This window comes from Lingula anatina, chromosome 1 (assembly GCF_051362555.1).
Source record: "Lingula anatina isolate TDL-2025a chromosome 1, LinAna3.0, whole genome shotgun sequence".
Lineage (NCBI taxonomy): Eukaryota > Metazoa > Brachiopoda > Lingulata > Lingulida > Lingulidae > Lingula > Lingula anatina.
Window position 1 is genome coordinate 61,635,290 of NC_141767.1, and position 12,344 is coordinate 61,647,633.

General features: G+C 32.9%; 2 protein-coding genes across 4 annotated transcripts; both read left to right on the top strand.

The window, feature by feature from the left end:
- The first annotated feature begins 193 nt into the window (after positions 1-193).
- Positions 194-4,377, top strand: LOC106154661 (ATPase SWSAP1). Of its 3 annotated transcripts, none has more exons than XM_086999230.1 (6): positions 194-394; positions 814-969; positions 1,367-1,481; positions 1,877-1,962; positions 2,189-2,292; positions 2,772-4,377. In XM_086999230.1, exons 1-6 carry the CDS (start codon positions 285-287, stop codon positions 2,858-2,860), a joined length of 660 nt encoding a protein of 219 aa, XP_086855356.1. In that variant the 5' UTR covers positions 194-284; the 3' UTR covers positions 2,861-4,377. The 3 variants fall into 3 exon arrangements, with proteins under 3 accessions (XP_086855356.1, XP_013384546.1, XP_013384538.1); XM_013529092.2 differs by having other exon boundaries at positions 196-394; positions 1,883-1,962; positions 2,795-4,377; XM_013529084.2 differs by having other exon boundaries at positions 199-394; positions 2,795-4,377.
- A 1,110-nt stretch (positions 4,378-5,487) lies between these two features.
- Positions 5,488-12,218, top strand: LOC106154341 (GTPase Era, mitochondrial). Its single transcript, XM_013528663.2, has 12 exons — positions 5,488-5,636; positions 5,910-6,080; positions 6,464-6,591; positions 7,134-7,211; positions 7,415-7,443; positions 7,768-7,809; positions 8,365-8,432; positions 9,210-9,322; positions 9,573-10,364; positions 10,838-10,987; positions 11,150-11,233; positions 11,723-12,218. The coding sequence occupies exons 1-12, from the start codon at positions 5,534-5,536 to the stop codon at positions 11,873-11,875; spliced, it is 1,911 nt and encodes a 636-aa protein (XP_013384117.1). The 5' UTR covers positions 5,488-5,533; the 3' UTR covers positions 11,876-12,218.
- Positions 12,219-12,344: the final 126 nt, after the last annotated feature.

Consider the following 12,344-nt stretch of genomic DNA (forward strand, 5'->3'; position numbering starts at 1 on the left):
CTATTGATATTAGGTGATGAATTTGACAGTTGAAAATAATTATAGCGTATTTTAGTCAGAGGCTCACTTATTTAACGCGTAGCCTGAGATGTTTCATAAACATCCTTGACGTAAGGTCAACTCGCCTCAAACCCCATCTGAAACCCGCCCCTGACTGCCCCTGACGATTGCACGTACACCGCCTGGAGACTGGTTGAAACCGAGGACATAGCGGGAATTTCCCAATCAAACAGTCTACAACTAGTACTTAGTAGTAGAGTGCAATCAGTCACACTGGGATCGCCATGTCCATGAAGCATATTTTCCCTTTTGATTCGCATTATTTAAAATGGTGTCATTCAAAAGTGGAACCAATTAATACAGATATATTATTGCTGAGTGGAGACCACAATGTGTAAGTATCTCGTGCACGAAAACAACATTTGGAAGGGACGTTTGCTAGTCACAGCGCACTACTACCAGTACATGTACATGAACATGTATATCAAAAGTCGTCAATAGGTGTGCTAAAGATGGATTTTGTGCTAGTAATAGACAGTTTGTTTGCCTAGTTGGTAATTTTTAAAACTCTCTGACTGATCACTTTTTCTAATGGATTCAGGATGCAAAGTAATGAAAGCAAAAGCTATTATAAAGTATACATTTCCTTTCACCATCGTGCACAGATGAATAAAGGAAACTACGTGCAGGTGCGTACTGATTGTAGAAAACGTAAGTGAATGACAACAATGTTTATATTTTTCTGAAAATTTGAAATGATAGGGTTGAATTATATATTAAAATTCTGAAGCTTACAACTTTTTTTAACTTCAGAGGGAAGACATGTCTATTGTTCCAGGCAGCAGTCAGTCACGCCTCTGAAGAATGTCATGTCACCTATATATGTCCCTCCCCCCTCAGCAGTCTTCCAGCTCCAGTTCATGGAATGCCATCACCTGAGGCAAAGGTGCTGCAGAATCTCAAATTTCTGTAGGTATAGTTATAAAGGATTGTAACCATGGCAGTTCAAGTGCTTTTCATTCTACATGTATATCAGCTGGAAATTTTTGAGAAAATAAATAGACGAGGATTTTTTTTTTGTTCTGTTTTATGGTTATTTAAGCTTTTTGGGACTTGGAGTGTTATGCTGATAACCCCAGTAATTACAACAGAGAGATGGAAGTAATATTTATAAAAGATATGTTAATCTGTTAGATATATTTCATGTATTACCTATAACATACCAATAATGCCATATGTAAAATGTGTGTAGAATTGAGAAAGATACAGGTACATATACTTTCATTTTGTTTTTAAGAAAGCCTTAAAGTTTTATCCTTGAAATTCTATTTGAAAACTTTTCATAAATTATTTTTTTGTGTATCAGGTATATGTCGAGTACAGATGAACTTGTTGAATACCTTTCTGAACTTCACACCAGCCCTGTGGTATCTCAAGTGCTCATATTGGATGATTTAGATTACTATGTCAATCAGATACAGGTAAGCATTGAGAGTACTGCAAGAAAAGTGAGCACACGCACGCATACATGAATGCATGCACGCACTCCTATATAAAATTGCAGAATGAATTATTCTTGGAACATTAAAAAAAACCTGTGGGGTTGAAATATAGAATGTACATATTAAAATACCACAGACAAGGTCAAAGAGAATGTGTGTGATGGTTTATAAAATATGTGCCCAAGTGATCTTTTGCAAGAATTCAATGGTGTTCCATATATATGGACAAGAAGGGAGATTTAAAACGCTTTTCAGTATTCAGGTGAATTTAGTTGTTCATGTGCAGTAAAATTATTTTTTAATTTCAAATGATAGGTAAAGCAATGAATTTGTGAATTTGTCAGGTGTACTTTTTATTTATTTTAACTCACAAGTTTCAGGAACATGGGTCATCTGAGCATAGTATTGCAATGCTGTTTGCACTTATCAAGGATGCAGTCGTGTACATGAAATCAAAGCAGTAAGTTCTGAGTCTGTATTTCACCTAACTGTCACTTTGTTCTGAGATAGTACTTTTACTTAAATTTCCTCTAACATTTTGAAGGAAACCAGAAAGCATCTCATAGTGAGAAAAGTAATTAATTATTTGAGCTAATTAATTAATTATTTTTGCTGTGAAAATGTTTTGATAACCATAAAGCACGTAATAATGTGTTTTCAGTTTCCTTCCTTGCCCTTTTTTCCAGCACTGCGGGCAGTCCTTGTGTTACTTACATTTCCACACACCATACATCAGCACATCAGCTTGGGATTTATAAAAGATTTACCAAGAATATATGGACGTTGAATGGTAAGACTCTACTTTTGCTGCATGCATAATGATTATGAAGAAATATGGCAATTTTTTAGGAAATTGATATGTTTGTCCCATGTGCAGTGTACCCTGCTGTTTGGAAATTAAGTATACTTTTGGTACAAAAATATTTTTAGATATTTGTTTGATTTTTACATCAATGCAACTCCATGCCTGGTTTTCTGGTGTACTGGCAGCTTTCTATTTTGGACTTCCATTGGTTTGTGTTGTGACTTGTAAGATTTTTCAAAGAAATATTCAAGTTAAGAATTTGATTATTTGCTATGTAACATAAGACCTACATGCACTATGGTGCAGTGCCTATGTGATTTTACTTACATCTTATGATCTATGAATAACATGAGAATGATCCAGCAAATACAAGACTTGGCATTGAATAGGAAAAAATTAAAAAGTTTTCTGATATAACAGAAAGTAGATGAATGCTAAGATTTTTTTCTTCTGCCTTATTTCAGTTGTACAATTTTACATTTTACAGGCAGTGTGGATGAAGATGGAGCCCCAATCATGCAGTGCAAACCGTTTTCATCAGCAGAACCAATGACAATTCATTACTATATAACCGAGGATTGTTTTAGGTTAAAAAATATATGTGTACAAAAATGACTAGCGAATGAAAACTGTCATATTGGCTGATAATTCAAATCGTGTTACCAAATTGCATTTGAAAGTCCTTATTGGTAACTGTAGAAATTATCTTGGGAAAAGATTTGGTGGACATCAGAGTTAGTACAAGGAGCTTCTTAGGTTGCATTTAGAACAGATGATCCTCAGATCTACTGGTCCGCTGACCCTACATAATAGCTAGACCGCTTAATCCCGTAATGGTGTCTCCACCTCCCACATGCGTCATAATTGGGGCACAATAATTAAATCTTGACTCCATTCGACAGGTAGTTTTAATTACTGTGCCCCTGCATGAACAACGTGCGTGGGAGGCAGAAGGACCATTACGGAATTAAACGGTCTTGCTTTCATATAGGGTCTGCCATATTTAATCTGCGGATCAGTAGATCCGATGATCATCCATTCTGAATTTCACCTTACACTTTTGGAATAGTTCCAGACTTGCATCTTAACTTCCAGTATTTTCTATGAAGCAATCTCAAAAGTTAACTTTGAATCTCAATTTTTTTTCTTTTTTTGCAAGATTTGGCAGTGTACGTAAACATGTATTGATCAGGTACATTTCATGACATGCTCTGATCACGAAGAAAAAGAACAGAATAACTTCACCTTGGTGCCAAATATATCTGTTTATTTTATGTAGAGATGAAGTGTGCATTGTTCTAATGGTCTGTGATAATAGGTCAGTTGTTATGTAGGACCCTCATATAAATTTGATGTGTTCAAGTCCAAGTTTGTGTTTTAGTCATCAGAATTTATTGTACAACGCATACAGTAAATGTATCATTTGATCAAAAATATTGTAACAGTTTCATTATTTAAGTGTCTGTAACTCTCAATTTGGCATCATTGTTTATAATTGGTAGTTACATTTTATTGAAGTTGACTTTGTTTGGGGGAAATTATTCTTATTCTTCAATATACCAGTATTGTCAGTTTTATTTTATTGTTTTTTATTTTATTTTTTTGATTTATTTTGTTTTATTTTCTTGTGATATTTTGTTGGAAAGAAGTAAATGTCCTAGATATTTTGCTGGAGTACTTTTAACTGAAAAGACCTTTTGGTGATGTAGGGTTGAGTGCAAGTGTATGCTAATAGTATGTTTGTTTAATTGATTAAGTGAATTGATCACTAAGGCATAATGTAATGTTATTTGCCTAGTGCTCAAATCACTGTGCAAATATGCTGGATTAGCAAAAGTTTATGTTTTGGATTATCTTATCAGTAATTAGTCTCCATAGTTTTAGGCCAGTTTGTAATGGTTGAGTGTCAAACCAAATCTTATTTATAGCTACAACACACACCTAAGTGGCTTTTGTGATACTGTCACATAACAGTTGAATACATTGGGAAGTAAGAAAATACTTCCATGAATAATTTGACATACAGTTTAAAAAGGAATAAATTTCAGGAACTGCTTGGCTGTAAGTGATTATTAAAGTATTGGTTTACTTATTTCAAGAATTACAGATATTTGTGGAAATTATTTACCTCTGTCCAGGAGGCTATGTTTTCACCTCTGGGTGTCTATTTGTTTGTCACTTGCCTTACTAAGAAAGTAATGGATTTTGAAACTTTAAGAAAAGGCCAGAAATGAATAAACTTAAAATTGATCAAGGTTTGGTGGCGATCTGGATCATCTGGGTCTAGACATTTTTAAAACAACTCATGCCAATGACCTTGTACCAAAAATCACCAAAGTTGAGCAGTTGATATGCTCTCACCTGCCACAGTTTATACGTGTTAAGTTCTTGGTGAAGGTCTGCACTCTCAGAGTGCTTTTTTGTTTTTGATTTTTTTTTTGATTTTTTAAATATAAAAAAACATTTTGTGTGCTGCCACCACAACTGCTATGGAAGGAAAACTGTGTTACTTATAATTTTGTAACTTGTTTGGTAACTTAGGATTGTCATATGGCTCAAATTGGAAAGCCAGCTTGATTGGATTATTCTTTTGAATTTGTGCAATTTTTTTTTCTGAAATTTTCATTTTGCTCATGCTGGCATTTACAGTGTGTGAATTTGAACTTTCACAGGTCTGAAGCCTTATTTAAATCTATATTCCTGACATCTGTGTTGTGCATTGGTGTTTACTTTGCTGTTAAGCATAATGTATTACTGCATCAAAAATTGACAAAATAACCCATTTGGTGCATCATTATTTTCTGCTTTTTGTCTGTACATTTGACAGCTTTAATTGCTGTACTTTATTTTTTCAAAACAATAAACGGGTTGATGGAAATAATACATTTGTCCATGGTGAGTTGACATTTATTATTATTATCATTTGATCAACTCTTTGGAAGTAACTGCACGCACTAAGGGAGCATTAAAACGGCCTCACAATGCCCAAGCTGAATGAACACAGTCAGATTGTGTTAGAGAAGACGCATGCTATTTTGAAAACTATCCAAGATGAGACATCAATTATTAAAACTGCACACTTATTTTAATTCATTTCCAGTTGAATAAACTGCCAAATACGTGAAATCAGCTAAAAAGTATTAATCTTTAATACGACCCAAAACTATCACAAAAAGTACATTCACGTTCTCTGTTTTAACGTAAGTGTGTTACAAGTGAACACAAAATGGCAGCTTCCATGTCCAACGTGCGTGCAACAAACAATTTTTTATTATTAAAATTTATTACAAAACAAGAACTGTTTTCAAAGCAAGTTCCTAAATTCAAAGGTAAGAAATGAAGTGTATCATGTCGTTTAGTTTGGTTGTTTGTTTAATTTATGCCTTGGCTCACTAAATACACCACTTTACCAGGAAACGTTGCATTTTCGTTCATTTTTCAAAAATATTTTAACGTTCTGTTAAAGTGAATGCCACAGTTCATGCTCTATAATAAGTAAATCCGCATAACTAATTGACCCTTTTCTAGATGAATTATCAGCATAAAGGATATGACAAGTAAGCAGTTAATTATAGGTATTTTCAATGTTATTTTTGAATCAGAGAGAAGACCACCATGTGTGTACCAAACACTCAACATCAGAACAGTGAATACTCAAGCAAAACAAAAGAGTTCAAATAAATCAGCAGAGGAAACTGACAAAAAGTTGATCATACAAGACCAAAATAGACTTCCTGTTGTCACTCCTCTAAAAAGGATTGGAAGAAATATAGGTTGGTATAATAATAATAATAATAATAATAATAATAATAATATTAATAATAATAATAACAATAATAATAATAATAATAATTATTATTATTATTGCTGTATATGGTCATTGTAATATGTTTATTAGATTCATAGCAACAGGTTGAAGTTGTACAAAGAAATTGGTGAGAACTTGTAAAACTTGTAAAAAATAGATACCAGTATGCCTGAGCGAATGCGTTTTTAAGGATATCAGTTTAACTGTAATAATAAAATTGTTTATTATAAATAATAAAATTAATAGAATTAAATTTATGTTTCTGTGATTAGAAATAATGTTCATTTGTAATGCAAGATCAACAATTTCTATAGTTGGTCAGAAAACTTAAAATAAGTTTTATTTTAGCTGAACATATGCTTCTGGCTGCACAGCCTACAGATCAGCCCACTGAAGCCAGAACATTGAAAATTGCTGTGCTTGGCAGACCCAATGTAGGGAAGTCCACATTGGTGAATAAGTTATTGAATTGGAAGGTAAGGTTTATATAACGATTATATAATGGATTTAGAAAATTATAAAGCTACAATTAAGTGAGATATTTTCATGGCAAATTATTTCCAACCATGCACAACTCAACTGTTACAAAATACTCCATTAGAACAGATTTTAATCATATTATTGATTTCTTTTTATTTACGTTCAAGGCAATTTCAGCTTTTCCACACAATTGAAACATGAAATTTCAAATTTAATTCATTGCCATTACGGACCCCCATGCTTGATCTTGATTTTTTTTTTTTGTTGTTATTTTATTACTGATGTTGAAAGTTTCATTTCTAAAACATATATTATGTAAGTGACATTACAGTAACAACATTATCCTTATTCTTATTGTCCCCTTCACCCTGTTTCAAAAGAATAAATAAAAAAGATGCTTATTGAAGATAAGCATAATGTATTATTGCATCAGAATTGATAGTAACCTATTTTGCCCATTGTTATTTTCTGTTTGCTGACTTGTTTGTTACTGTTGCACTGCTGTACTTTATGGATTTGTTACTGTTGTACTTTACAGATTTGCCCAGTATCTGAAAAAATAAATACATCCACTGCCAATAGCTCTGCCATTTTAACAAAGGATGATGCTCAGTTGGTATGTTTATAGACACAGATGTGCGCACACATCTGTTATAAAGGAAATAAGTGAAAAGTGGAGAATGATTTGATGACAAAAATGAGAAAATTAACAGATAAATTTTAGTGATTATGATTTAAATTTAGTTTATAAAAAATTCTAGATAGCAAATCAATGCGAAATTTTAAGCATTTTTTAAAAATCAAGTTTTGAACTTTCAGATATTCATAGATACTCCAGGTGTCAAAGAGTAAGTACCAGTATGTTCATAGTTAAATTGTTTCAATAGTAGAATATAATAATAATATTCTACTATTGAAACAATAGTAGGATAATATTCTACTGTTATTTCAATAGTAGAATATTATTATATTACATTTGTAGCTACTATTAACTGTAATCAAACCTTCTTTTTTGTTCTGACATTGAGGTATTTTAATGGCATTTTGGCCTTTCAGCATGGTTTTAGTGATATCTATCAGACCTAGTAGGTAAGCTGTTGTCTTAGTTTAAGTACGATCTGTATTTTGTTGAGAAAATAGCAATGTTATTTTGTGTATATTTTATGTTTCAGTGTTTCATTTTTTCGTGGCAGAAAGAAAACTGGGAAAAAGAGGTGATTTTTTTTTTACAATTTTTGGTTCAACATCCATGTTTGTTTTCATGACCCAGGGTAGATATGCTGTTGTAAATTTGTCAAATTAGTGTTTTTTTCTATTGATCATTATTGAATTATACAATAATATTTAAATTAGTACACAGATTGGTATATGAATGTTGATTAAGCTCAAATAAGTGAATGACAGGGATGCAATGTTAAATGGATTCTATCAACAAGATCATGGTGGATCTACCATGCATACGCAAGACAGCTACTTCAGTATAGCAAACTTTTTGGCTTAATTAGACAAAAAAGTTCAAGGGAAAATCCTCTTTTACTGTAAAGAATAGTCTTTCTGTTTTTTCACTCAATACTTAAACCCGTTTTTAGTCTGATAATGCTTCCAAACAACCTGAAATGTTTTGCAAAAGTTGAAATCTTTCCCACAGTTGCATCAGGAGTCACATTATTTCAAGACTGCTTTCATGTCAGGAAAGGTCCATAGATTTAAGCATTCGAAGTTTGCCATTATATTAAAAATGATTAATTGAAATTTCTCTGTTTGTGCAGATATCTGAGCAAGATACCTACTTCACTTGTCTGTGACCCCCAGTCAGCTTTGTATGATGCAGATTTAAGTGAGTGTTTTTTTTCTAATGAAATAATTATGTAGCACATTTGAAATGAAATAGTTATGTAGCACATGTGAAATAATGGTTTCAAAACTTTTTTATCAATATTTTTAAAGATATGCAAATTGAGAAACATGTGGTAAAAGTGAAGTTCTGAATTAATTGGTTGGTTCGTTATACATTATGGTATTTTTTATAGTTTTTAGCTACCTTTTTGCTTACAAAATTTTCTTCACAGGCAATGCAAGAAATTTAGCCATTACAGCTAAGATATGTTGATGTTGATGTTTATTTATTAGCATACAATTATTTTCTACACTGACCTGTGTAATTGAACAATTCATTCCCGCTTATGAAAGAAAAGTTTAAATATTAAAGGGATAATAACTCTTCGTATGAGATCTATATTTCACATTAAAAACATTGTGAATAACTCATAGAAATATAATATAATATATTCTGTTTTACCACAAAAACGGCAGTTATAGCTATTATTCTGATATCTGAGCTTGTCTTTAGACCACGTGACCTCCATTGATGGCTATACTCTGTTGAAATCTCTTAAGAGATTTTAACAAAACACCAAACTTTTTAGAAAAAAACCAGGGACTAACTTTGAATGTAAAAATGGATTCATTAACCATTGGTAAGTATGGGAAAATTGTTGTTTACTCCAGGAAAATTAATTTTTTGGCCGAAACGAAGAGTTATTATCTCTTTAATATGAATTGGTAATATTTAATTTCTGATTAAATACCTGACCTCTGACTTATCTGTCTGCAGTTATGGTGATGATAGATGCGAGTGACAAGCTTTACAGAAACCGTCTAGAACCACCGATACTACATGCCCTGTGTCTCCATCAGGAGAAACCAGCTATTCTGGTTTTGAATAAGGTAAACTGTGGTGCATTTAAACTCCATTACAAGGGGTCATGGATGGTATGAGCAGTATTTTTTTTACCTGTATGGCAGACACTTTAAACATACATTCTCTTTATTGGTTAACTTTCTTTATAAATGTGCAAATTTTATGTACATTGTTTTTGCACTATTGAAAGGGTATTTATCTTTTAGGGTGCTTTTCATGTTTGCAAAATTATATTTATCATTTCTAAGTATAACTTTTAAAATGTAAATTTTTTAGGTTGACCAAACCAGACACAATAAATTCCATCTTCAGCTAGCTCGCATGTTAACAGATGGATTTGTAGGAGGTACAAGAACACATGATAAACCTGTCAGAGATCAAGTGAGCAAATATTTCAAAAACTTAAACCCTGATGCACTTATGAATGAAGTGGAGGACTATCTAGATAAAAGAGAAGAGAAAATAGAGGACAAAGAAAGAGATAAGAAACCTGACATGACTGGATTTCCAGTATTTTCTGATGGTAAAGTATTGGGAAGGAAGGAAGGGAAAAAAGTTGCTCGAGATGAAGCAATGGGAATGCTGTTTGACAAAGTTGCAAATATTTTGCGTGATGAAAACATTATCAAGGACCGCGTTACACCATATAGTGAAGAAAAGGATGAGGACAGTATCTATGAAGCGCAGACATACCTAAACAGTGAAAAAGAAACACAAACTCCTGCAGGAGAGCAACCTTTTTTAGAGGAAGAAAAGAAAATTGAGAACATTGAAAATGTAGAAACATCTTATGAACATCATAACCAGAGTGAAGTAACAGGCAGCACTACAAACACACCAAACACTTTATCAAAGAGCCTTGCACCACTTGTAAAGGACCAAGATAAATCGGTGTCGGAAATCAAAAGCCAGGCAGCACTGATGCTGTCTGACAAAAAATGGATTGAATACTTTAAGTACTTGAGAAAAGTGGCTGGAATATTTGTGAAAGACAAAGTTGGTTGGCCTCATTTTGATCATGTTTTCTATGTGGCTGCCAAATATAACCAAGGAATTGATGCTTTAAGGGTAAGTTAGAAAGTTGGACGTTTTATATGGTTAGTAATAATGGAACTGTTTCTTTTATGTAAACAAGTTCTTGTGTCTATCACCTTATATATCTTGCAGACAAACTCACCAAAAAGAAGAAAGAAGAATCATTCCACTGTAGACATATGACAGATTTTAAAAAATATTTGATTTTACTTTGTTGTCTGTATTATTTTTTAACATGGTTCTTTATGTTAATGTTGTAATAATTATAGTGGCATATGAGAATGAACTGTTATTGAGCAGCTGAATATGTAAAAGTACTTTAGGTTGATAACAAGAATCTTTCTTAGCATGTAATTTTCATGGAGGCCAGTTATAAGGAACAGTGTAGTTCCTGTAGGTTTTTGAAGACAATGTGTGATATTAAAAATATCCCTTTGATGAAAGTATATCAAAGTTCACGGTCCATATTAATGGCATTCAAATCCATGTGTCTGTTATATTTGTAGGACTATCTCCTTGCTCAGGCACATCCTGGTGACTGGGAGTACCACAGCAGTTTTGTCACTGAGATGGAACCCAATGTGCTGGTGGAGCGGTTTATTCAGGAGAAGTGTTTAGATAACCTTCCAGATGAAGTTCCATATAGACTTGTGATAGTGAGTAATGTTTTGATTGCTGTGTATTTGTAAAGGTTTAATGTTAACTTAAAAAGCTGTTGTTGAAAAATGCATATTGTGAAAATTGTGATTTGTAAATTGTACATTATTATTTCTGTCTCAGTGTTTCATTGAAGTAATTCACAGTTTTTGTTCAATTAGGATGTTTCAAGCATAGATGTGCATCCCACAGACAATTCCATGGCTGTAACTGCTGCCATCTATTGTTCCACTGACAGTCACTATGTGAGTTTCAAGCTTATGTACATTAATTAATTTTTGAGGGTATGACAAAACTGCTATGCATTAAAAGATATATTTTAATCATACTATGATATTATCAATCTTTAATTCTGCTAGGTCACAAATGTTATTTATTAAATATAGGCCCATGCTTTTCTTTATAGAAATAATAATAAACAATTTTCTGTAAATTGCTAACATGGTCATGCTTTAAGTGACTTGAGCTCTGGTGGACTTCTCTTGCTGACAAGTTCAAAGTGTGTGACAATTAGGTAAAACATTACTTGTCATTCAGTGAGGATCAGCAGGAAAATCAAGGGCGTGGGTCCAGTAGGACAGTGCTTATTTAAAGATTACTTGTTGCTCCACAAGAAAACAGTCCATACAAAGTGCATACTACCTACATGCAGCTAAAGCTACCTGTAATATTTTCTTTAAAAAAGTAATCTTTGATTTTTTTATTAATTTTTTTCTTGACATATTTATTTTCAGGCTATAGTTAAGAAGAGAGTGGATGTAATAGCAAGAGCAGCAAAGCAAGAGATTATGAATGCTTTCAGGTGTGAAGTCACCTTGTGGTTAACAGTTAAAAATTTGAAGAAGAAGAAGACAGGAAACGTGCAAAAAATTCAGAAGGCAGTCTAATTTGCACCCCGAGCTTCATCTAATGAATGCTAGCTTCTGAGCTTTGTAAGCTCCATATTGATTTATCCATATCCATTTGAACTTTAAACCACCCTTTCAATCAGGTATACAAAATGGTGTATTTAAAGTTATCCTACATTTCAGTGCTGGGTTACCTCATAATGGGCATGATGTGGTTAACAGGCCATTTGCCCATGGCCTAAAGAAGCCCAACCTTAAAGTTTGTGAAAAACTGCATGGCTGGTCTAAATAGTTTATCTGTGTAAAATACCTACCCAAAACTATAGCAAATTTAATCTGTTATCTTACAATAAACTAAGAAGTATGTTTCATGCTGCTAGCAGTGAAATCTTGCTGTATCAGTCTATTTAAAGGTACTCTGCAAGTGTTTGACGTCTTAATTTTATTCCAAAAAACTATTTCCCAACAACATATGAAGCGAACATGGATTCCCTACATCCTCCCCCCC

Coding starts and splice junctions, on each gene's coding strand:
- LOC106154341 (XM_013528663.2), top strand. CDS start 5,534: ATGGCAGCTTCCATGTCCAACGTGCGTGCAACAAACAATTTTTTATTA. Junction 7,212..7,414: donor CAAAGGATGATGCTCAGTTG/GTATGTTTATAG, acceptor TTGAACTTTCAG/ATATTCATAGATACTCCAGG. Junction 8,433..9,209: donor TTTGTATGATGCAGATTTAA/GTGAGTGTTTTT, acceptor ATCTGTCTGCAG/TTATGGTGATGATAGATGCG.
- LOC106154661 (XM_013529084.2), top strand. CDS start 285: ATGTCCATGAAGCATATTTTCCCTTTTGATTCGCATTATTTAAAATGG. Junction 1,482..1,876: donor ACTATGTCAATCAGATACAG/GTAAGCATTGAG, acceptor TTAACTCACAAG/TTTCAGGAACATGGGTCATC. Junction 2,293..2,794: donor GAATATATGGACGTTGAATG/GTAAGACTCTAC, acceptor TACATTTTACAG/GCAGTGTGGATGAAGATGGA.